Below are 26,651 nucleotides of genomic sequence, written 5' to 3'. Positions count from 1 at the left end.
TCTGCGCCCTAAACATTTCTTGACTGGTTTAATGAGCGTCACCCATTTCTCCTGATGACCGACATGAATTTTTCCATGTTGTGATGACTCGATAATCATTTATGCTGATGTGAGGGGAATTGTATATCTACTTTTCCTGTGTCTGTGTAAACTGGAAGGTAATCTGTGAACTGTCCTGACCTCAGGTGTTTTTGGTGCGGAAGTTAATGGGTCCGGATGCCGGTCAGCTTTATGCAATGAAGGTGCTCAAAAAGGCATCTTTAAAAGGTCAGTGCACGTCTTCATTGGTGTGACACATTTCTGTGCCGGCATACTCGTGTTTATTCATCATTTGTTTGTGTGTGTTGTGTTGCAGTGAGGGACAGAGTTCGCACTAAGATGGAGAGAGATATTTTGGTGGAGGTCAATCATCCTTTCATTGTGAAGTTGCACTATGGTAAGACTCAGATGATTTGTCTTAGACCCTCTGAGTAATAGTTATTGGGTTTTAATTATCCCAAAACGTTCGACAAGACGTAGCTTTGTTTCAGTAGTGTAAGGGAGCAATTCTAATGTTGCAGACAATTTGCAATGAAACCATGAAATGTACTTTTTGGTATTTTCTTATTTCGTGTGGTTTTAGAGCTCACATTTCTTAAGTATAAACAACAAAGGCAGTAGACCAAACTTAATTTCAAAAGACCAAAGCTTTGCTGAGCCTCACTTTGGTGTGGTCAGTCTGTATGCAGCTCTGTCCAATGATCGTTTGAGCCAATTTTGGTGGAAGTAGTAGGGAAAAAACAAATACTACACATTCCCAGTGTTGGGTAAGTTACTCTAAAAAAGAAATGAATTACTAGTTACTAATTACATCTTCAATAGTGTAATTAGATTACTGTACAAATTACTCTCTCCAAAAACTAGTTAATTACGTTCTAAATCCTAAATCAACCTCGAGTTAAGCAATTCAAGGTTAGACATGAAACGGCTCTTAATTCATTAAATACGTAGAATAAAACTACATCAATTACTCTTATTAACTTACCAAAGTATTACAAATGTGAGAAGGATACATAAAAACATGCAATTTAAAGTTAGACTAAATGTTGATGTTAAAGGTGCACTATGTAGTATTTTTGCAGTAAAATATCCAAAAACCTCTAGGCCAGTGTTATATATTTTGTTCAGTTGAGTACTTACAATATCCCAGATGTTTCCAACTATTTGTAAATTGTGAGAAAATTGCGATTTTAACTAAGGACAGGGACGTTTCAGCATAGCGTTTGAGGGAGTCGCCTGTCAATCGCGTCATATCTGCGTTATCCCCTCGGTTTCGGCTTTTATTTGGCAGAAGCGCTTTACTCTTAGCAGTGTGAACAAGTGAACGCACGGAGTAACGTCATAACATCGTTTTAAACACACTTAAATGTATCTAATATGATAAACAGAGCTGCATTACCTCAAAATCATAACCGGAAGAGCGGATCAGTGCAGGCGACCGGCGACTGTCTCCCGTCCCTTCATAATAAAAGTCCCGGTATTCGCGAGGCGGGTATTTGTTTAACAATCCCTCCAGCAGCTGTGCTCAGGTCTACAACACTCGGTCCTGCTCTGCTTTACACTACAGTAACGTTAATAACCGCATGCATGAACGTGATTTCTGCCCGAGTCCTATTTCGCACCGGCTGTGATGAGAAGACCACATCTCCCAAGATGCTGCGCTCACACGTTGCGTCATCAAACTACGCATTTGTTTTGAATAGGCGCCCTCCAGTGGATGGAAAGCTGCATAGTGCACCTTTAAGTCCACTATTGAATTATGTATAATTATATTTAGTATTTAGTTCAATTACATCCGAAGTAACTGTAATTAAATTACAGAAAAAATAAGAGTAATCCCTTCCTTTACTTTTTCAAGGGTAATTAAATTTAAGTAATTAAATTACAGTAACTAATTATACCCAACACTGCACATTTCAGACTGTATGCATGGCATAGTAATTTCATCTTGTTTGTATGAATGTTGTTTTATAAACTTATGGGCGTGACACATCACTGAAGTCCAGTGACTGTGTAAATCTGACCCGTATACATTTAGATAGCATGTTATAACTGTATGTATATATTCCTCAGACATTGTCTTGTCTATCTGTAAAATGCTAGCTGATGACATGTAGTGCCAGGGCTCGACAATAATGACTGTCAGATGGCCCGAGGCCAGCGTAAACGCCACAGAAGTTTAAGATTGAAATATTCAAGCTCAAGAAGACTACACTGTAAAAAAATATTTAAAAAAAATAAGTTACCAGGTTGCCTTAATTTTGAGTTCATTGAAATTAAAAATTTGAGTTAATACAGTGAACTTTGAGAATCGACAACCTTTATTCAAATATTATTAAAAGATTTTGTAAGCATATTGGGTAATTGTGTGTGTTTTATTTGTGATGACGCAGCCAAATTGTGCTATTTTCATTATTTATCACCTTTGTTATGTGGTTCAGATACAATAATATTTTTAGTTTCTATTTATTAAACCAATTTAATTTAACCTTAACATTTTAAGGCAACCAGGTTACTTACTTTTTTAAAGGTCCCGTTCTTCGCGTGTTTTCGAAGCTTTGATTATGTTTACAGTGTGCAATATAACATGAGTTCATGTTTGGCGTGTAAAAAAACACAGTATTTTTCACACAATTTGCTTATCTGTATACCGCTGTTTCCTCCGTCCTAAACACGGCCTGATGATTTCCTTGTTCTATGAAGTCCCTCCTTCAGAAACACGTAACGAGTTCTGATTGGGCCAGCGCTTCCCGCGCTGTGATTGGAGAGCAGCTTAGCGCACTTTGCCCGGAAAGGTCCCGCCTCTTACCATAACGGGGCGATGCAAGCGCTGAATGCGCGCTCTTCTCCACGTGGGAGAGCAACGAGACCACGCCCCCTATTTTGTCTGTTCTTGTGGGCGGAGCTTTAGTCAACAAACGGTTCTAGTGACGTCATCACAGCAGGAAGTGCAGCGGTGTAGTCCAAACCGGCCGTTCGCTGTAGGCTTTGAAAGGGAACTTCTGTTAAATAAAATATCTCGCTTGGCATTGAACTTTGAGCTTTATAATTTCACAGGTATTATTTATGCTCTAACAGCAACATTACACACTAACTAAAGTTTGAAAGATGGAATCGTGAAGAACAGGTTCTTTAAGTAAAACCAACAATATTTTTTTACAGTGTAGAAAGAACTTTAATAGTGCGAGATGTTCTGTGTGCACATCTGAAGTGAGCTCGGTCAGCTGTCTTTCACATCTTCTAACGCTTGAACGGACAAATTAACACAAAATTATTGAAATAAAAAAAATATTGGTGAATATGTGCCTTTGAAAAAATGAACATAAGCGACTCAAACTCGCACTGCTTTCAGATTGAGTTACTACTGATCACAGAGTGTCTATTCACAACAAGTGCAAATAGTGCGCCTTGCTGGCAAATGCTATTCGCACTAGCTCCGCCTAACAATGACTGGTTTGGGCAAACAAGGTAAAAAAAAAAATGTCTTCAGTGGCGCAGTCAGTAAAACGTAAAGCTTAAGATCCTTGGTTTTGACGTGACCTACCCTGGTTCAAATCCGCCTTTTGCCGAGCTCACTCTCATTACAAATCACATCGGAAAGGCGTTTACTTTCAATAAAAATGAAGAACATGTCCTAAATGTGGAAATAAAGTGCCTAACGAAATGCTTAATAATAATAAGAGTATTTATTGGGTGGGGTTAGGGGTTGGTGTAGAGAGGGCTTTTAGTGTCCCATTACGGCAGTGTCCATTTAATAATTTAAATAAATATAATAATGTACTTTGTTATAATTGCATCCTGTGAATGTACAACAATACTGAGGTGCAGATAGTATGTATTGGCCAAAATAAAGTATAAATGGCATCTAACTACTATTTACACATATTGCAAAGAACTGCTACTTTTATATGGTGTAAATAGAAAATATCACTATCTTCACTTCGCTAAGAATAATAATCGCAGATTTGCGCTTTCATAATCACACTAAGCAAAATTGGTTTAAGCGCCATTTCAGGTTAATTATGACGACAGCAGCCTAATAAACCTGCTTTAATGTTAATCAAATGTTAAACAAACAAACAAAGAAAACAATCTCTCAACTGTTCTTGAATGAATAACTTTTGTAATTTTAATAAGGATTCATCTTTCTTTAATTTATACTATGTAGTGTTATTTTACATTTGATTGTTCATTTTCATTTTACAATTACTGTTACACTATTTGTGCTATTGATTATTTGTTCTTTTTGCATTACTTTATCAATATTTGAAATTTATATTTGTTAGACTAGTAGTTTTCGGTGTCACAACCTTACTTATTGAAGTCATGGAACAATGAAAACAATAACTAGGCCTATTTTATTTAATTATTACTTTGAACAACTGATCCGACCGGCACTGGAAGAAAAAATCCTTAGCGTTGAGCCCTGAGCGTCCTCGTTTAAAGCCATTAAACACCACTTCAATATCAGTAATATAATATTAATATAATATTTACATGACGTTTCCTTTAATTCCCCAGGATTGACTTCTAGGTGTGTCTGACAGGTTTTTCCCCCTTCTTTTTCTTACTTGCAGCCTTTCAGACAGAAGGGAAACTCTATTTAATTTTGGATTTTCTCAGGGGTGGGGATGTATTTACTCGTTTATCCAAAGAGGTAAGCATCGTGTGATCTACACTTTCTTTGTCTGATTTATGATGTTGATGTTAACCGACTAACCGCTCCTCTTATAACTGTGTTGTATTGCTATTTTCCCCCCTACAATTCATTGTTTGTAATAATATCCAAATGTCTTATAAAGTGTAATGTCCTCTGCCAAATTTTCACTTGTGTTCATTTGCAGGTTTTAAAAGCTTTAGAGTATAAACTTGACGCCTATTCTCACCCAAAGGGGTGCAAACCAGAAAATGACAGTAATCCCAAATTTTGCAATTAAAAATAACTCATCCAGAAAGTGAAATTTTCTTTCATTTAAATGCTTGAATGCTGGACTCATTTGACAAAATACACCTCTATTGTTAAACTGTACTCTACCACAAAACACCTGGTTTGCTTTCACAGTCAGTGTGTTGGGGTGCATAGATGTCGCAGTGAAAATTTGTGTTCATTAACAGGCCTTTATTCTGTATAGCCCCGTTTCCACCACAGGAACTTTACCCAGGAACCAGGAACTTTGGGTGGTACTTCGTGTGTTTAGACCGCAGGAACCAGGGTAAAATTGAAGTTCCGGGTAAATATTTCCCCCTCCAAACGGCCCTGCTCGCGAGGTAGTACTTTTTCAAAGTTCAGGAACTTTCGAGGGCGGGACTTGGGCGCTGAACATGCTGATTGGTTGAGCTCACGCAGTTCAACCGGCATTTTTAAAAGTCTTTTGCGAGGTTCGTTCTGCGTTCAGTAAATATCAGTCTTTGCTCTCTGTCTGGTGGCGCGCGCTCGTCTCAGCCATCTCACGTTCAATGTCCGTAATAGCTGATAATAATATACATTGTCATTTTAAATCTAGCTTTACAAGCTTTTTGAATATGCTGCAGCTGCATGCTGCTGAATCTGCATATTAGTGCTCTTTTCTGTCGTTGTTAATTACCTCTTTAGTAAACCTATACATAACCAGCAAAAGCAGCAAAGCTTGAATCTCTTCCATACTCGTTATTAATTTTTTTTCACCATGTAAACGACCTGACTGATTACTTTTAAGTGTGTGTCCTTACATGACGTGACAGCGCGCGCCGCGCTCATGTTGACAAGAGAGGAAAGTACATTTTTCTGAGGGGTAAACTTTTTATTTCGTAAGTTATGAAGATAATGTTGGAGTAATGACACAGCGTATATTGCCCCAGGCAGTTTTTACTTTAACTGCGCCTGACAGAAGATTTTTTTTTCTGAGATGATTATTACACTTTACAACAAATAGCTATAAATAATACTGTATTAGTCCTGGTGGCCGTTAAGAGTTGCTATGGCTACAGTAAACACACTCCAGCTGCTGGAGAAAACAGCGTTGACATTTTTGGTGCGGCAGACAAACTGCATGTGACAAAATGATTGCGATTGAAAGTCATCACATGTAAACACCAGATCGGTTTACATTTACATTTACATTTACATTTATGCATTTGGCAGACGCTTTTATCCAAAGCGACTTACATTGCATTTTAGGTACACATTTTACATTATCATCAATTCTTAGATAACGTCTCATCTAAACAGTTCACTAAATCTTTCAATCGGTACACACACAAATGATTACTGTCCTTCACTGATTTGGAGGAGCAGTCGCGCGCAGTCCTACATCACCGGACTAATTTGCCTAATCTTCTCGGAACTTTATCGCGGTCGAAACGCAGACAGCTGCAGGTCTGGGGGGGAGAAAAGTTCCTGTAAAAAAGTTCCTGGTACAAATTGTTCCGGGTAATTTTGGTGGAAACGGGGCTTATGTTTCCAGCCCTTTGTGTGTCTCAAGAACTTGTTCTATTTATTTGTTTGTCTATTTATTTATTGTACATTTTCTGTGCTTTCTTAACAATGTCGATTCATGTGCTCAATCGCCAGAAAAATAAGACCACACGCTGAATGTCTTGCAGAGTTGACTGTGGCTCAGATGTAGCATTTCATCAAACCACTCCATTATATTAGGGAAGCGGCTTCTGTGTGGCATTTCATCTTTACACAGAATTGCTAGGTTTACATGCAACCTAATAATACATTAGTAATGTGATAGAAAAGCCTTTATGTGAACATCGCAATTGAGCTCAGTTCGAATCAAATTTGATGGGATTGATGATAATCCTGTCAATAATCTGATCGAAAGGGAATAATTAAGAAAAACTGCTTCAATCTGACTATTTTCTTAATCGGATTGACAAATAGCTTGTTTCCTCAGTGCCCTAATGAGCAGTTTATGAACGTCTTACTGGCCAGTGGAGGAGATATTTACTGAAAGAGCTCTTCTGACATGCAGTATATGTCAGCTTTCTTTTTAGATGGCATGGAGACAGTAGGTGGACAGTAACTACATTTACTTGAGTACTGTACTTAAGTACACTTTCTGGAAACCTTCTTTAACTTTGCTACATTTAAAAGACATATCATACTTTTCACTCCATTATATCTATCAAGGTGCTTGAAGTCAAATCTCAAATATCAGTAAAAACTCTTGAAGTTTAATGATTTTCCAGCATTTTTTGAACACTAATCAGCTGATTGCAAACTGGAAAACAGTTCCTCGGCACAGTGCGTTACACTTATATCGTATGTTTCAGTTTTCTGAAAAGATACATTTTTGTTTTTGTCTTAAATGTTTGCTTTGTTTGCCTACAATGCACCATATCGTACCTTTCAAAATCTCACGGTCCAACCTGCGGAAGCATATAGACCCTTTCCACATTTCCCGGGTTTCTCAGAAGCGGAAGTCATAGTTGGGTTAACGTTTATAGCGAGAATACATTCAATATATTTTTTTGTCCCAATTTGCTCAAATAGCAAAAGAAAAACTCCACAATAGTGATTTCACAACTTTCAAAAAAGGGAAAAAAAATTATAACGACAGTGAAAAGAGAGAAGCCAGTTCATTTTTACCATCATTTCCATAGACGCTGTATTAGAAACGCCCTCACAGCAGCGTTTTTTTTTGTTTGTAATTTGATGCAAAAGTAATATAATACAAAGTATTAGTGTTATAAATGTTAAAAAAAATGCAAGTACAAAACTTTGCAGGATTTAGGATGTTGATGACGGTTAAAACGCTTCATCAAAGTCTGTGGAAAGGGTCTATTGAGGAATGTGAAACTGGTGAAAGCTTGAAATGGAAATTGTCAGGTTTTTTTTTTTTTTAGACCTACAGTTTCAGTACTGCAGTGTTCATTTTGTTGACGAATAACTTTTTTTTTCACCAACGAAAATGAAACGACAACGAGCCTCACGCAAAGTTATGAAATTTAATGTGCACAACGGCAAGCGAAATGAGGTCTCGCGCACTCCGCGTCGACGCCATTTTTGCTGCGCGCAGTCTCGCGCTCGAGCGGACGCATCGTTTATAATTTAGGCTAAAAGCTACACTGAAGTTTGATAAACGCAAGTTAATTCTTCAGTTCAATCTTTGTGTGCTAAAAAGGCACATAAGTTCCTGTAGAGATAGCAATACACATTCTCCTTTTTTGGCCAAATAAATGAAACGCATGTCATGTCTTCTCTCTCGCTGTATCAAAATATCACTTTCCTCAGAGATGGTCAAGTTCAGTTTGTGCATGATTAGGCTATTATATAATTTTTTTTTAAATTTTATTACTGTATCCTAAATTGTGGATAATTAATATATCATATGCTGAAGTACATTTCTGGATTAAAAGAAAAAACAACAACAACAACCGTACAGAAAGGATAAAAAGTGACCCTAAAACCGTGACCCGAGCCGAACCATGGGTTTTGTGAACCGTGCCGCCCCTAATATGCTCCTAAACACAACCATCCGTTGCAGTTTTCATCCATTTTATTTATTGTTTTTGGTACTTATTTAAATGCATTTTTTAAACAGACTGAGAGTCCATGCTTTTATTGTTTTTGGTTGTTGTGTTCATTTATTGTGGTTCTTTAAAATGTTTTCTATTTTTAGTGTTAAATAGTCTTTAGAAATTAAAGTTTATTGATCTTTGAAAAGGTGTACCTGCATTTTTATACCATTATCAATATTTTAGAAAATGAAATATCGTTTATCGCAATAATTTCTTGGCCAATTTATCGTCCAGCAAAATTTGTTATCTTGACAGGCCAATGTGTATCAGTGTATTGGATCCGTGCATTCGGCCTTAAAGCGACAGCAGCTTTGGAAAGAGCTTTGTTACTTTTAAACTAGTACTGAAATGAGTTTAAGGTAGTCGTATGCTAGTATGTTGGTGGATGGAGCATCACTGACTGGCTTAAACCACCGTGATGACACAGTGTGCATTCATACAACAATGCAACAACAATAAAATAATGTGTTGACATAAAATAGGAAATTTACTTTTGATACTCAAGTACTTTTAAAAGCAAATATTTGTGTACTATTACTTAAGTAAAAAATTGTTTTTACAACTTGTAACAGAGTAATATTTGACCAGTGGTACTTTTACTTTGACTCAAGTAATGGTGGTACTTTGTCCACCTCTGCATCAATGCCAAAACAACAGTTATACTGACGATAGCTCCAGTCACATCTGAATGCAGTGACTGGGCTCTATGCATGTGCTGAAGTTTTGTTCAGAATATATCATGCACATGAACCGTATTGCAACATTTAGGGTTCTTATAAACGGGACTTTCAGAATATGAAAATTGGATTGAGGAACATTAGTGAATGTTAACACACCTAATGAGCACCCTTTCAAAAGTGTTTTTTAAAATAACTCTGCAAATTCCTACACTATCCATTAATTGTTAACCCGACATAATATTCATTTCAAACAAATATGCCTGGCGTATATCCATCCATCGTTGTTATGATGTGTATTATATTGTTGTGTGTGTGTTTGTGTGTGTGATCTTTGATGAGAGAGTAAATTTGTCCAGTTCTTACTAGGTTATGTTTACAGAGGAGGATGTGAAATTCTACCTTGCAGAGCTGGCCCTTGCATTGGATCATCTACACAACCTAGGCATTGTTTACAGAGACCTGAAGCCTGAAAAGTAAAGTATCCCCCTTCACCTCTCTGCATTTCTCTCTCTCGCTCTTTCTCTTTCTCTTTGTGTAATGTAGAAACCGTATTCTCTCTCTTTCCGGCATTTCACCTGCCCTCTCTTTTTGATCTTTCATTAAGTAAGGATGGATATATCTGACAGAACCAATGTGCAAGATTATAATCGAGAGGTTTTGAATTCTTCGTCTGAATTTGTTTTGTTGACTCTTGTTTAGTTCATGTATTTTTGTATCTGTATTGGAGAAATGTGGTCTTAATTTTCAGCATTTTGCTTGATGAAGCTGGACATATCAAGTTAACAGGTACGTACCGTTGTCCCCTTATTACATGATCACTTCCCTGCCTGTTGAACTTGTGCATGTAGATAGAGGCAAATTTGTAATGCGTTACTTGTTCTGTTAGCGTTTCACCCTGAATAAGAATGATTTGAGTCTTGTATGTGTTTGAGACGTGGTCAGATGGGGCTCTTTGTCAAACTCTGCCGCTGAAGACTTAATCTCGGCCATCCTGCAGACTTAACACCAGTTTTCAGGATGTAGAGCTGCATTATTAATTGTTAAAAGATCTCAATCTTGATTCAAACACCCACGCAATCTTATTCTTAAATGACTACGAGTCTGCTGTCTGTTTCACAGCGCAAGCGACAGTGGAGCGTGAACCGCGCTACACACAAACAAACACACATCGTTATTAATGTGTATAAACACGGTACTGATCGAAATAAGTGCAAATCATCTTTTAAAAAAGTATTTTGACACTTGTATGTATTTGTATTGCTTATCGTTAAACCAAGAGATGGCGACAACTAAGTGTATAAAAAGGCATTCAAAGGCACAGTATGTAAGTTTGACCACTAGAGGTCGCTTATTCAAAAAGGCGTAGCTTGATGATGTCGTGTATGAGCGTGGAATTATGGGAGTTGTAGTCTTGACCTCTCACCTCCACAGCCGATGAAAAGAAATCTAACAGACTCGGGCAGAAATCATGCTCACGAATGTATTCGTTTTATTAACGTTATGGTGGTATGAAGCAGGACGTGCTGAAAGCTAATGAGAAAGATCTGCGCCAAACACCGTCTCTTGAGCTTTTATTTTTATGCTTGTATTCTGATTATGCTGCAGTCGCCACTTCTGCTCCATTTGTTGTGTTGTGTCTGTGCGTTCGGTCGGTGACGGCTATGATAATCTAGATCGATATTAGAAGATCATATTGATAAAAACAGGATGGCTAATTAACCGTTGCTAAATGACATGCAATTATTTATTAACTGTATTGTACGATGGAGAAAGCTCTCTCTGATTATGCTGTTAGCCTCTTGACCAAAGCGTCGTCTCTGAGGTAAAAACGTTACTCGCGGTGAATCAAGAAAAGAGCGATTCAAACAATAAGACTAACCGAGTTGAGCTGTATAACAGTGATCGGTTTTCTGTTGATAAATGTATCCAAACAGTTGCTCGTCTGTCTAATAAAACACAAGCTGCGTCTGAAATCAAATACTTCTACTAGATAGTGTTCGAAAAACAGTAGGCGAAAAGTACCCGGATGACCTACTACTTCAGCGAGATTTCAAAGTGCGCAAACAATGGACACTTTACTATCCCATGAGGCCACGGGGGAGGATTTATGAATGGAGGTGAAGGGACACTGGCAGGGCACATAATAATGACAACATGGTGGATGTAGTACGTCCGGATTACACTCATACTACACTCATTCATACTAAATAGATCAGGGATGGGCAAACCTGGTCCTGAAGGGCCACTGCAGAGTTTAGCTCCAACCCTGATCAAACTCACCTGCCTGTAGCCTTCAAGTAATCCTGGAGGCATTGGCTAGCTAGTTCAGGTGTGTTTGTTGCAATATTGTCCTGTTTGACACTGTGAAGCTGCTTTGAAACAATCGTGATTGTGAAGGCGCTATATAAATAAAGTTGATCGATTGATTGTTTGATTAGGCATGGAGCTAAACTCTGTAGGGCAGTGGCCCTCCAGGACTGAGTTTGCCCATCCCTGATATAGAGCATGCTTTTTTTCGCGAAGTTCGATCAAATTCAAATGTCTACTCGCATAGTAAGCAATTTCAGATGCAGCCATAATATATTAAAGTGTCTTTGGTGTTTTCTGTGGTTTCTACGGAAAGCAATGGTAGTGTGGATGGGATGTAATTGATTGGCGACGCGAGGGCACCGTCCGTGTCCTGGTTAAAAGAGATAATTACTCTGGATTTAAACATTGTTGGAAACATTTGAGATAATGTAAGTACACAGGTCAACAAAATATATAACATTGTTCTAGAGGATTTTGTATATTTTAATAAAAAAAATCTTGCATATTGTGCCTTTTAAAAGATTTATTCACACACACTGATTCATCCCATAAGGAGACACGTTTTGATGAACGAGACATGGCCTACATTCAAATAAATAATTTAGTTTACATTAATAAGACTAAGGCATTGGCCATTTTGTCAGAACCTCTAGTTTGCGTGTTATTTTGTTTAGTTGTCTGATGTTTTTTTTTATCTTTAGAATCATGGGAGAATCACAACTTTTATTTTACACACACACACACACACACACACACACACACACACACACACACACACACACACACACACACACACACACACTAAACCTACCCATCACAATAAATATTCTGCATTTTTACTTTCTAAAAAAAACCTCATCCTGTATGATTTAAAAGCATTTTGAAAATTGGAGACATGGCCAATGTCCTCATATTTCACCCTCTCCTTTTTAATACCTGTGTCATACCCATGTCATTATACACATTTGTGTCCAGTAACACACACACACACACACACAAAAAACATGATTGTCAGTTTATCCAGAATCGTGCAGCTCTAGCACGAGGGTCTCTCAGAGAGCAGAGTTTGACGCCCCCTGCTTTAGCTTTTGTGACTCGTTGCAAATATGACTAATGTGCTGATGTGCCTTTTGCAGACTTTGGGCTCAGTAAAGAATCCGTAGATCAGGACAGAAAAGCGTACTCTTTCTGTGGCACTGTGGAGTATATGGCCCCTGAGGTGGTCAACAGGAGAGGTCACACACAGAGTGCCGACTGGTGGTCTCTCGGCGTCTTAATGGTAGGAGCTCATCACAGCAACACCTTTATGTCTCTCCCGTGATTAGTATGTTTGGGAAAATGTGAAGTTCTATATTAGGGATGAAACCGGTCTGTCGATGAAATTCCTGTTCTTTTCAGTATTTTTTTTGACCAATGATCAACAGATCCTTTTACAGGGTGTCCGCGGGGTCTTAAAAAGTATTAAAAGTTGATAAATCCGTTTTGGGAAAAATAAGACCCTTAAAAGGTATTAAAGTCTTAATCATGATCTTATGAGATATTAAATTTTGTTTAAACTTTGTCAAAAGAGTTTGACTCCAAAAAGTATTCATGAATATATTTATTTGCATCCCCATAAGTATTAAAAAACAACGGGGTGCTCAGTCTGAGATCGGCTCGGCACGCGCCATCTACGGATGACGTCACGTATTTTTGCTAAATGCGCGGTTAGGTGATGTGTCGCCCTCCATATGTTGCGAAACATGCAATATAAACGCTACAAAATTGGCCTACGATAGAGATTTTAATTCTACATTCTACTACAACTGTTTATTAAGGTAAAGGTTTGTTGCCGATTAGAACTTGAAGTGTGATGAGGTCTTAAAATATTTTGAGTAGGTCTTAAAAAGGTATTGAAATTAACTTCAGGTTCCTGCATACCCTGTTTTAGTACCTATAATCATGAAATGATGTATTCATACCGTTTCATCTCTATTATAAACACAATACTGTTCAGCAAAAGAACAAGGTGCAACACTGATAGCATCACAGCCATTGTGATAAACGCAGGGTGACCTGTCTGAGCGGGACGGACTTGATTTAGGGCTCAGAGCACAGCGTGGCACATTTGATGTAGAGTCTGTGCGGCTCACTCCCTCCTGACTCAGTTCTTATGTCCTCTAACACAAGCTGTTTTTTTCTTCCCCTTCACATTTTTACACACAGTGGAGTTTGTTTTTTTATGACCAAGCTCAATTTAATGGGTCCTGCACGCTGTGCGATTTTTTTTCTAAATCCTCTGCGAATGTTGCTTGTCAGACTGTAAGAACATGATCCCCGCTGTTAGCCAATTCACACTGTAAGATATTAATGTCAGACTGTACGGTAGTCAAGGCGCGCTAAAAACGGACGCACGCAAGAAAACTAATCCAGTGTTTTATATCAACAAATGACACGTTCGGTGATGGTGAGCTGCATTACACGCGAGACTGAAATGGTGGCTACAAAGAAATCTCTAGCTCTCGTTTTGGTCATAGTTTGTTTTGAAAAACTGAGATATTTGACGACCATCGTAGAAGTCACACTGCAGGATTGTGCACCGAATCTTCTGACACTGCCAGAATTTTGTGACGTCCGAGGTAAAATTTGATCGCAGTGGTCATTAAATGGCTGAACGTGGGCAAAAATCGCACAGTGTGCACCCGGCTTAAGACTGACCATTGGTCTGGGGAGTCTGCTCTGTATTTTCTACTCCACAAGAAGCGTGATCAACGGGCATAGTTGAAATTACTCTGTACGTAATACGCAATTGGATAGTCCTTCAACCAATCAGAGCACATGAGGCATGATCAACAGGTCCCATCGCTCCTCTATCCGTCATAGTGTTGTCAAAAATATCGATATTTCGATATGCATTGATACTGGAATATCTGAAACGATACGATTCTCATGTTTTACAGTATCGATCCCAGCTGCGCTCTCCTCTCCGACCGTCAGCGAGTTGACACACACACCGGCATATTCTCACTCAGCCCGGTTAACCTCTGAGCACGGCGAACGCGCGTTCTGCTGGACTTGTTCCTCATGACAGTGTGTTAGTGTTAGTGTGTGATCGGTCTGAATTTCGCGCGGGATTGCACATAAATTAATTCTACTAATCCCCACAGATTTCGTGCTCACATCTGAAGCGCACACATAGCCTACCGTAATAAAGCCGCCTCTGACATGATACAAGTGCAAACATTTGCTTCTTTTTCCAGCTTATTATTGGTCAAATACACTCAAAGAATGATCAGTGCACATCTGGAAGAGTATTAACGTAAACACAGTCGCAAACAGTTCAGGAAGAACGAGTAACAGGAACAGTGTTTAGGATCCATGCGCCCGTTAGTCTTAAAGGGGCCGCAGTCATTTGTTATTCAAACTACAAAAACACAAACGATCAACTGCTCTTGACTGATCAACTTGAGTAACTTTAATAGTTTCATCTGTACGCTATTGAATTTTTTACAAAGAACATTATCCAATGTTGTTTTAAATGTAATTACTATGCATTTTTTTATTCAGTTTCTTATCTGAATGTTAGACCTACCTGAAAAAATAAAGCAGTCTATTTAATTTGTATCTTCTATTCTATTGCATTTATTTGTGCTCTTGTTTGTAATCTGTTTATTTGTTCTTATTTTATTACTGTTTACTCGTCTTTTTAAATTCAATTTACCACTCGAAATCAAGCTTCCTTGTGCTGTGTGTAAGCTATTGCAACACAATTACCCCATTGTAAAAAATACATTAAGATAATTTTAATAGTAATTGATCAATTGATCAATAATTGTTCAAATCAAAACGATGCCCAACCCTAAGGAACATGCTGGCCACATGAATTTTTAGTGAAAAATAACAATGAATAATAACAAGTTCTGTTGTCATTTTAAGCATCTTATCTTTTTTTTTTTTTTTTTTTTTACTGTGGTATCGATTTAGTATCGATATATCGATATTTTAGTCTGGTATCGTATCAAAGTCATAATTTTGGTATCGTGACAACACTAATCCGTCATCGTGTTAAACCCACCAATAGCGCGCCAGGTAGATAAGCCAGTCTGTGGCTTATCGATGCAAAAAGTGTAACAAAAGCAGTAGAAATGAATGTACAGGCTTCCAGACCAAGTTGCAATCGCCAGCAGATCAGGCTGGGTTTACCCAGTCTAACCAGCTGCTCCACTATCATATGTCATATAACAGATTTGTGCAGTAAAGGAGAGTCACATTGTCAGTAGTGTAGTGATGTATGAAGCACAGCTCACACACAAGTCGCTTCCAAACCAAGTCTTTTTCTGTTGGTCAGTTCAGCCGATTTGCATGAATGACTTGAATACGAGTGAAATATGAGAACTCTTCTGCTCTCAGGCAAAACTTGCTATTTAGAGATCCAGAACAATAAAGAGTTAATTCTACACCTGTACAGTTCTAGTGTCATAGGCCTAAACGTAAACGTGTGTGTTATCCTTTTGAGCCGTTTTTCTAGATTTGAGTGCCTGAGGGCTCGGGTGTTAAAGAGGCTGGTTTTTATGTATTGACAAAAAACACTGAGACATTTGAGGCATCTTTAGTGCAGGGCTGCCAACTCTCACGCTTTCAGCATCGATCTCACGCACACGCAAAAAATGTCACACCAAAAGCAATCTTTCTCCAATCCGTTAAATTTTCTGTTGATGACTAGACCACAGCATAATAATGACAGGAGAGGAGTTTATGGCCCACAGCTGTAACATCTGCCTACAACAGTTCTCATTGCAGTATTATCTGATCGTTGATTTGCTGAAAACCTTGCACCTTATGTGTGAAAGTTTAGAGAGAGTTCAGAGCAGAGGTTCGGGAGCCCACTGATGCGCCCTTGAGAGTTAACTTTGGATGACAATAAAGGTAAACACTAGCAGATAATAAAATGCCGTGCCTTGACACTACACACGTAGCCTTGTCTGTGTAATCAGTCTGTGTGCCGAGAGTACAGACTTTCAACTATAGTTTTAAACCTTGTCTGACATGCGTTATGTGGGCTAGCTAATTGCTCAATGTGTTATTTAATCACCTCTATCTTTATTTTATTTTTATAGTGCAATCAGTAAAATAATTGAAGTTTAAAAAAGCGTTTCCATTCTATTATTAGTTGTTTTTTGTGTGCATAAATCAGGGTTTATACTAAGTAAACAAGGACTGACATTTTTTAAATTAGGGTTACCAAAAATGTTCTCTGCGTGCGCGCACTGACATTTTTACTCACTCTCACATTTTTACAGTCTCACTCCAGCCAAAGTTGGCAACCCTGTTAGTGTGACACATGATCTTGATATCTAGCCTGGATGCCAGCCGAACTCAGCCCCACCCACAACATTTGAGCTCGGGCAGTTTGGTCTGGACTTGATCCATAGAGGAGTAATTATGCAAAACAGAAACTGTTCGGACCAATGAAATCATCAGGGCGGGATTTAGATGATGACGTACAGATGATCAACAGTAACAAAATCATCACGTCATCAAAGGCGCTTGGGTTGAATTTGTTTAAATCCTAAACGGAGAACTTGTTCGTATGCGTTCACCTTCACTATTTCTCTCAGAAATGATGATCATGTTGGTAAGTGCTCTGTTTATCCTTAAAATCTTTTTTTTCAACACCGGCAAAGATTGTTTATTCCAGCGTGCGTGCAGACAGGGTTGCCAAGTTTTTAGAACAAAACCCGCCAAACTACTGGCCCTAAACAATAGCTTCTCGGGGGGGGGTTCCTGGGTTCTCCAGGAAAAAAATGGCTAGGTTGCCGGCTAAAATTCGCATTTCTGGGTCTATATATCACATAATTAAACTCGCTTTAACCCGCAGACATGGAAAACAACGGCAGGAAAACAGCAGACTATTTCTGGGTCTATATATCACAATTAAACTCGCTTTAACCCGCAGACATGGAAAACAACGGCAGGAAAACAGCAGACTATTTCTGGGTCTATATATCACAATTAAACTCGCTTTAACCCGCAGACATGGAAAACAACGGCAGGAAAACAGCAGACTATTTCTGGGTCTATATATCACATAATTAAACTCGCTTTAACCCGCAGACATGGAAAACAACGGCAGGAAAACAGCAGACTTGGCAACACAGTGCTGTTGAGCTCTGTTGACATTTAACAACTAACGTTATGCGTCGCTCCGCTGCTCTGATTGGTTGTAGGTCTGTCCAATTGAGGTCTTTCCTAGTTCGGTTTAAACACGCCCCATAATCACAGCCCAATGGAGCATCAGACTCATATTCTGACTACAGTTGAGTATGACCACATCAGGCTACTTGATATCTGTTTTACCAAGTGAATTGAATGAAAGAGAACATTTACCTTGAAATCACACATTAATGCTTTGATAATTTGCCCAAGTAAATGCGGCTTGTTGTTTAATGGTTGATTGATTGCTTGTTTTGTTGTTGTTTGTTTTTTAGTTTGAAATGCTGACCGGCACATTACCGTTCCAAGGCAAAGACCGGAATGAGACTATGAACATGATTCTCAAGTGAGTGTGGCAGTTAAATAAGCCAGTCTATATGATGCTTAATTGGTCAAATCTCGTATTGAGGCTGCCAGATAGAAACATTTAATAGACAGGTAAACTGAAGAACCAATAAGGAACACTTCACAGTTCATTGCTTTATTGGTAATGTTGACCATGCTCATAAAATGCTGGTAATGTTGCTTTTTCTGAAAATTTTCCCTGTTTTTTCTTGTACATCAGAGCAAAGCTGGGAATGCCACAGTTTTTAAGTTTGGAAGCACAAAGTCTTTTACGAATGCTCTTCAAAAGAAATCCATCAAATCGTTTAGGTAAGTCACCTATGTTTCTTTTCACAGTTTGTGAAAACCCTCTCATAGAAACCAGTATGGTAATCCTCATAACTGGTCTGTTGCAGGAGCAGGTCCTGACGGAGTGGAGGAGATCAAACGACACACGTTTTTCTCCACCATTGACTGGAATGTAAGAATCTGTTGCACTGCTCTTAGCCAAGTGCTCATCCTTAAATGCTTGAGTGTGTGGTCAGACCAAGCTGTGTTTGACTAATGATCACATCACTTGTGTTTGATTAGTGGTTGCACATACACTATACTATATTGACAAAAGTATCGGGACACCTGACCATTTACACCAACTGGGACTGTAAGGACATTGCATTCTACATTTAGGGTAGCGTGGATATGATATGGGTATCGATATACATAGATATTGGCTGCTTTTTCACTGCCCATAACACACCTCTCTGGAACAACATCACACAAAACCATCAATTCACCAACAAATGAAAGTTTTATCAGAAAACTAATCAGAACGAAATCACTGGAAACTTGCAAGATCACAAAACCAACATGATAAAAGCAGCTGTTTGTTGGCATTGTCATCTACTTAAAGATTTAAAGCCAAAGCATTGATGTTTTACCAGTTTTACAAAAATAAGAGATACATTTATCATAATGAATTTATTTGTGTCAAGATTGCACATTAGTCCCACAGAAATAAAATGGTATTTGCTGTTTTTTCACACAAAAAAAGAGGACGCAAGCACTTTCAGTCGTTTCTGTTTATTTGTAGTCACTGGACAGTATCTGTACATCACATTTAGAAACAATGATAATTTCTACAAAATTTCCACCAAAAAATATGACCTAAGGAGCTTTAGCACTCTCCAGTGACAGTCCTAGTAAAGTTATACAGCTCTAGAAAAAAATAAGACACCACTTAACATTAATTTCTCAATGTTAAGTGGTCTCTTAATTTTTTTGCCAGAGCTGTATGTATAAGAACAGTTATAGTGCTGCCGTCTTCAGACTGTTCATCACTACTCCTTCAGCCCACTTTGGACCAAGATATTCGGTGGGCCAAAATACTCTGGCCGTTGGCCCCTGAGGAAGACCCAAACAAGGCCTGATTAAGCCCCAGAAATGACAGTGGAAATGCGACTATAACAAATTGTACTTTTCTGGGAAGGCTTTCCACAAGATTTTGGAGTGTGTTTATGGGATTGTTTGCCCATTGATCCAGTAGAGCATTTGTGAGGTCAATCACTGATGTTGGACAAGAAGACCTGGATCAAAATCTTCATTCTAGTTCCATCCCAAAGGTGTTTGGTGGGGTTGAGGTCAGGACTTACACACACACACAACTCATCCAGCCATGTCTATATGGTTCCCACAAAGTTGGAAGCATCACGTTGTGCAAAATGGTTGGTATGTTAAAGCATTAAGATTTCCCTTCATTGGAACTAAGGGGCCAAGCCCAACCTCTGAAGAACAGCCCCACACCATTATCACTCCTCCACCAAACTCAGCTACTGTTCTTAAACACTTCCACTTTCCATTACAGTTAACCGTGGAGTATCTCGCAGGGATGAAATTTAACTTAAATTTAACAAAGGTGCAATCCTATTACAGTGCCACTCTTTAATTCACTGAGCTCCTCAGAATGACCCATTTTCCCACAAATGTCTGTAAATGGAGAATGCATGGCTAGGTGCTTGATTTTATACACCTGTAGCCATGAGTCTGATGGGGCACACCTCTTAAATTATTAAATTCAGGTGTTTCAAATACTTTTGTACGTGTAGTGTAAGTTACTGTTGTAAGTAATGCCACAGTATATTATACAGTATACACATTAACAGTATATTAGATGCAACCGTAATAGCAAATACGGATAGATTTGAAAAGGAGTTGGCAGTAGGATATGTGGAGATGCATTGAAGGGTAAGCTTGACCCCACAGTCAACTGCAAACGCACATTTAGCCCTCAGTCTGTTGTTATATTCAACAAAATCCAGTCCTGGATGCTTCCCTCAGAAATCCATCAAATTGCTGAAGTACATTTTGAATGGCGTTTCATGTTGACTTAAGTCTGGCTGACGAACAGGCTTTACCTTTTTATGTGCGTCAGGTGGAACATATTTTTGGGAATAACAAGTGTTTATTTTGTGTGTATAGAAATTGTACAGAAGAGAACTTCAGCCTCCATTCAAACCTGCTGCAGGGAAACCAGACGACACTTTCTGCTTCGACCCAGAATTCACAGCCAAAACTCCCAAAGGTACGATGGGGAATGTGTTCTGGAGAGATTACATGGGAGCTAGTGCTGCCGCTTGTATCTGCTAGCGGTTCTATGATGACTGTAGTTGTGTTTTGTGTTTCCTGTGGGCAGATTCTCCAGGCATTCCTCCCAGTGCAAACGCTCACCAGCTCTTTAAAGGCTTCAGTTTTGTAGCTCCAGTCTCCCTGGAGGAAAGCAAAAGTGCCCCACTTGTCAACATTCTTCCCATAGTGCAGGTAAGTCACAAAAACTACTAAAAATTTAGATTTTGATCAAAATGAAGTTATTGATTGCAGCTAGGGATGTCAATTTTCACAAATTTCCATAATCGATCATTTAAATTAACGATCAATTAATCGATTAATCGTTAACCGTAATACTGAAATATGCATATAAAGCAGTGGCTTATAGCCGACAGTATGACAGAATGCAATGCTGCTCAAAACGCCATGTTCTTCACCAAATGAATGAGAAGGATGTTTTTTATCTAAACAAAGGGCTATGGGACTGTAAAATGAGTTGATGTTATTTATAATTTAATTAAATAACTTATTTAATAACCAAATATAACCTGTAATAACATGAACGCCGCCTCAGATCTGTTATTCAGAATGTGTTGACGCACTTCCAAGAACAATGTGCTGAAACGTCACCTAAACCCAATTACAACCCCAAATCAGAAAAAGTTGGAACAGTATGGAATGTGCAAATAAAATAAAAAAGAAGTGATTTCTAAAATTACTTTGACTTGTATTTCATTGCAGACAATATGAACACAAAATATTTCATGTTTTGTCTGGTCAACTTCATGTCATTTGTAAATATGCATCCTTTCCTGTCATTCAGACCTGCAACACATTTCAAAAATAGTTGGGACAGAAAAGCATTTACCACTTTGTAATGTTGCCATTCCTTTTCACAACACTTAAAAGACGTTTAGGGACTGAAGACACCAAGTGATGAAGTGTTTCAGGTGTAATTTTGTCCCATTCTTCTTGCAAAAAAGTCTTAAGGTGGGCAACATTACGGGGTCTTCGTTGTCGCATTTTGCGCTTCAAAATGCGCCACACATTCTCTATTGGAGACAGGTCGGGACTGCAGGCAGGCCAGTCAAGTACCCGTGCCCTCTTCCTCCGCAGCCAGGACTTTGTAATGTGTGCAGAATGTGGTTTTGCATTGTCTTGTTGAAATATGCATGGACGTCCCTAGAAAAGATATCTTCTTGAAGGCAGCATATTATGCTCCAAAATCTCTATGTACTTTTCAGCATTAATGGTGCCTTCACAGAAGTGCAAGTTACTGACACAACCCCATACCATGACAGACCCTGGCTTTTAGACTTGTTGTTGGTAACAGTCTGGATGATCCTTTTCTTCTCTGGTCCGGAGCACACGGCGTCCATTCCTCCCAAAAAATACCTAAGATACTGATTCATCTGACCACAGTACACATTTCCACTGTGTGATGGTCCATCCCAGATGCCTCCGAGCCCAGAGAAGTTGACGGCGCTCCTGGACACTGTTAACATAAGGCTTCCTTTTGGCACAGTACAGTTTTAACTGGCATTTGTGGATGTAACTACGTATTGTGGTACTTGACAAAGGTTTGCCAAAGTAGTCCTGAGCCCATGTGGTGATATCGCTTCTAGATGAATGACGATTCTTGATGCAGTGCCGCCTGAGGAATCGGAGATCACGGTTGTTCAGCTTAGGCTTGCGGCCTTGTCCTTTACGCACTGAAATTCCTCCAGATTTCTTGAATCTTGTAATTATGTTATGCACTGTTGAATGTGAAATATCCAAATCTCTTCCTATCTTTCTTTGAGGAACATTGTTTTTAAACATTTCAATAATTTTCTCACGTATTTGTTGGCAAACTGGCGATCCTCGGCCCATCTTTGCTCCTAAAGGATTAGATCTTTCTTGGATGCTGCTTTTGTACCAAATCATAATTTCAATCACCTGTTGACATCACCTGTTTCAAATCACATCATTATTTAACCCTTTTACCTCATTACTAGCCCTAAATTGCTCCTGTCCCAACTTTTTTTTAAATGTGTTGCAGGTCTGAATGACAGAAAAGGATGCATATTTACAAATGACATGAAGTTGACCAGACAAAACATGAAATATTTTGTGTTCATATTGTCTGCAATGAAATACAAGTCAAAGTAAATTTAGAAATCACTACTTTCTTTTTTTATTCCCTTCTTTTATTATTTTTTTGTCCCAACTTTTTCTGATTTGGGGTTGTAATTCAAAACGATTTTTAAAATATTGTTTTCATTAATGTTATGTAATGTGACAGTCCCAATCATAGTTATTATTAGTCGTGCGTTGCTGTTTGAACAGCGCGAGCTGAAGCGCATGCGCTGAATCAACACTGGTAAGTTACACTGAAGCTATTTGCTAGCGCATTATTTAACTCAACAAAAAGCTTCCTATATGAGATTAATCAGATTTATATGAAGTTAACAAAATATTACAAGTTATACCTTCACAAAATTATTTGAATGCACAAGTGAACTTGAATTGAGTTGCTGATATTCATATTCAGAATGGGAGACGCGTGGTGCTCACGCGCTCTTCCTGGAACAACGCTCTGAACACGGCACCTAAACCCAATGACTTTACAACCATTTATTAAAAGTGTTCTCAATTCTGGTATATAATATGACAGTCCCAATCATTAGTTTTTATGCATTGCTCATATGCGCTAAAGCCGAAGCACTGAATGAAAACCGGTAGCCATCACTGACTGAAGCCATTTGCTAGTGCGTTTTATTTCTCTAAAAGAAACTCATCCTTTATGATTGATCACATATAACGTTACAAAATAAATGCAATATTACAAATTACTTCAGCACAATCTGATGCGAATGCACAAGTGAACTTGAACTAAGTTACATGCGCGAGTCAGTGTGTGACTCATGTTGTGCACGCGCTCTTCCTGGATCAACGCAATGAAACACACGGCAAATAAACCCAAATACTTAACAATCACAATGTTTTATTACAATAGTGTTCTCATTAATGCTGTGTAATAGCCTATGATAGTCCCACTCATAGTCATTATTAGTTGTGCATTGCTGTTGGAGCTGCACACTGAAGCTGATCACCGCCACGCTTTTACTACCGCTCGCCTCTAACGTTAATTATTAACCAAATGCATCCTTATGAGATAAATCAGCTATAGATAGGCCTGCACAAAATAAACACAATATTACAACTTACATTTGCACAAAAGGCTGCAAATGCACATGCAAACTTGCAGTCATGATGAAGGTGTAACTCCAGCTGTAAAATGGTCCCAAATAAAACTGGGGCATGATCGCATAATTTTTCCTCCGGTTTTGCTGTTGAACCGCACGCACGCGCATGACCCTGCTTAATCGATCATCGATAAGTCTTATCGATCAAATGTCTTAACGACAATTAATCGATCATCGATTAATCGTTGACGTCCCTAATTGCAGCCATGGTGGACAAAAAAACAAAAAACATAATAACAAACTCATGATTGGTAGCGTATGCAGTATGCATAAATGCATAAATGCAAACTTTTTACTAAACCTGCTGTAAAATCGCCTTAATGCTTTGCAGAAACAGTTAAAGCTAGGCACTATTATTCCACTTAATGATTTTAAATTATGTCACAGAAACCTTCAACTATAAGTGTGATTGTATATAGGTTGCTGTTTTGTTTTGTTTTCTGCCTGTTCTGGTTATGTTATTGTGTCATATTTTGTTTGTTGTTGTATTTAGTTTTTGTCCTTGTTAGGCGTTGTCATGGTTTATGAGGTATTTATTAAGTGCTGCCTTTCTTGGCCAGGGATCATTTGATAAAGAGATGAAAGATTTTCCCCTGGTTAATGAAAGGAATAATAATTATGTATATAGCTTTCCTGTAGCTCAACCAGTAAAGCGTGGCGCTTGCAATGCCAAGGTCATGGGTTCGATTCCCAGGGAAAGCAAGAATTGACAAAAAATGTAAATGTACCTTAAAATGCTAAGGAAGTCGCTTTGGATAAAAGCGTCTGCCAACTGCATAAATGAAATAAAAAAATTTTTCAAGATTAAAGCGTGTGTGTGTGTGTGTGTCAGATGCATGGTGGCTCAGCTCAGTTTTCGGACATGTACGAGCTGAAGGAGGACATTGGAGTGGGTTCATACTCCATATGCAAGCGCTGCATCCACAGGGTCACCGCCATGGAGTTTGCTGTGAAGGTCAGACATGAGCCATGACACCCCAAAAGAATCATTTCTAGAAGATACTTTCACATGTCCCTGTTGTGTAACGTTTTCACTGTGATTTGTTAAATAGATTATTGACAAAAGTAAGCGAGACCCATCGGAGGAGATTGAGATCCTGATGCGGTATGGGCAGCATCCCAACATCATCACACTGAAGGATGTGAGTGACATGACTCTGATTTCACACTTTTCAGCTCTGTGTTTGAGTAACTAAGGTGTCACTGTGTGTGTGTGTGTGTGTGTGTGTGTGTGTCACTCAGGTGTATGACGAGGGTCGTTTCGTGTATCTAGTAACGGAGCTGATGAAGGGCGGTGAGCTTCTGGATAAGATCCTCAGGCAGAAGTTTTTCTCTGAGCGAGAGGCCAGCGCTGTGCTATACACTATCACCAAAACTGTGGACTACCTGCACTGCCAGGGGGTAAGACACACACTATCACCCTATGTTTAACCTAATAATGTGTTCACACTTGGCATGTTTGGTTGGAATAAAACGAACCCAGGTGAGATTGCTCTGTTACTGCGGTTTATTTGAATAAGTGTGAACTCTGCCATCCGAACCTTGGTGCGCACCAATTCCTCAAAAGATGGGTCTCGATTAGGGCTGAACGATATTCTGTTTTAACATCGACATCGGGATGTGCGCGTGTGCGATAGTCACATCGCCGGAACATGCGATGTGAAGGGTAGTAGCCCATGGTGTATTAAGAACGGTAGCACACAGTAAACACACAGAGTTTGTTGCTGGAGTGACATGCACGTTCCTCATGCCTGCAGAGTGATTGGTTCGCTGAGCCGCTGCTCACCGCTCACGGCCAAACATTCACTGCTAAAATGCGCGACGAAAAGGGTCTGAAGAGGAAAAAAAAAGGTTCGTACCAGAAATCATCTTTTTGGGACTATTTTGGCTACACAAAGGAAGATGTTGAACAAAAAGAGGTACTTTGCATGGAGTGTCTTGTGGCCACAAAACAAAAAAAACACACCAATTTGTCTGATCACTTAAAACGGCACCACAAAGATCTTTACGACGTATATAAAGCAGGGCTCGTCATTAACGCTTGTCCGGGACGTGGGTGTTTTGAAGGGACAAGTGAAAGAGAATTTTACTTGACTGACGGACAAGAGCCTGATTAAAACAAAAAATAACTAGCGAATCACCAAAATGCAAGAATGTTTGTGCATTAATTTAGTGTAAGTGGCGATCGATTGTGGATAATATATAATGAACTGATGATAATAAGGTCACGCTGTTGACGCTCGTGCAGCCTCTCGAGGAGAAATTACAACACTAGAGCGTTTTCCTGAATATTATAACGACTGTAAATGACACTGATTTCATATGACAGCTCCATAAACAACTAATTAACATTCCCTTAGTCACTTACATTTTAGATGCAAAGAAGCGTTCACAGCAGACCCGTAACACGTCTTACTCATAGCAACAAGTGTGAACGATTCAGTGTTTGAACGAATCGTTTGAATGAACAACTCAGTGACTCGCTCATTAAGACTGTCACCTGCTGCCACCTACTGGAGGTTTAGTTTCATGTTTACACATACTTTCCAACATTTCTTTTTGTCACTTGTAATGAAGCTTGCGTATTAGTGAAATTATTAATATCACGGAATGGTAATTATTTACTTTAGCCTGGATCGATGGCTCTCAATATCGCAATATATATCGTTGGGGGGAAACATATCGCAATGTCATTTTTTTCCAATATCGTGCAGCCCTAGTCTCGATCCGTTTCCAAACAAACTGATGC

General features: G+C 38.9%; 1 protein-coding gene across 1 annotated transcript in view; it reads left to right on the top strand.

Annotated features, from left to right (window-relative positions):
• Positions 1-26,651, top strand: part of rps6kal (ribosomal protein S6 kinase a, like) — a 44,383-nt gene that overhangs the window by 10,950 nt on the left and 6,782 nt on the right. The window contains exons 4-17 of the mRNA XM_067456864.1: positions 186-267; positions 356-436; positions 4,617-4,696; positions 9,594-9,700; positions 9,976-10,013; positions 12,674-12,816; positions 18,005-18,075; positions 18,295-18,383; positions 18,470-18,534; positions 20,529-20,631; positions 20,743-20,867; positions 24,735-24,857; positions 24,955-25,044; positions 25,145-25,303. Of these exons, the coding sequence (XP_067312965.1) occupies positions 186-267; positions 356-436; positions 4,617-4,696; positions 9,594-9,700; positions 9,976-10,013; positions 12,674-12,816; positions 18,005-18,075; positions 18,295-18,383; positions 18,470-18,534; positions 20,529-20,631; positions 20,743-20,867; positions 24,735-24,857; positions 24,955-25,044; positions 25,145-25,303 (1,356 nt within the window). The remainder of the gene's footprint in view (positions 1-185; positions 268-355; positions 437-4,616; positions 4,697-9,593; positions 9,701-9,975; positions 10,014-12,673; positions 12,817-18,004; positions 18,076-18,294; positions 18,384-18,469; positions 18,535-20,528; positions 20,632-20,742; positions 20,868-24,734; positions 24,858-24,954; positions 25,045-25,144; positions 25,304-26,651) is intronic.

The sequence above is a fragment of the Pseudorasbora parva genome, chromosome 11 (assembly GCF_024679245.1).
Source record: "Pseudorasbora parva isolate DD20220531a chromosome 11, ASM2467924v1, whole genome shotgun sequence".
In the NCBI taxonomy this organism is placed as follows: Eukaryota; Metazoa; Chordata; class Actinopteri; order Cypriniformes; family Gobionidae; genus Pseudorasbora; species Pseudorasbora parva.
Note: the sequence above shows the minus strand (reverse complement) of the source record. Positions and strands in the feature narration are given on the sequence as shown.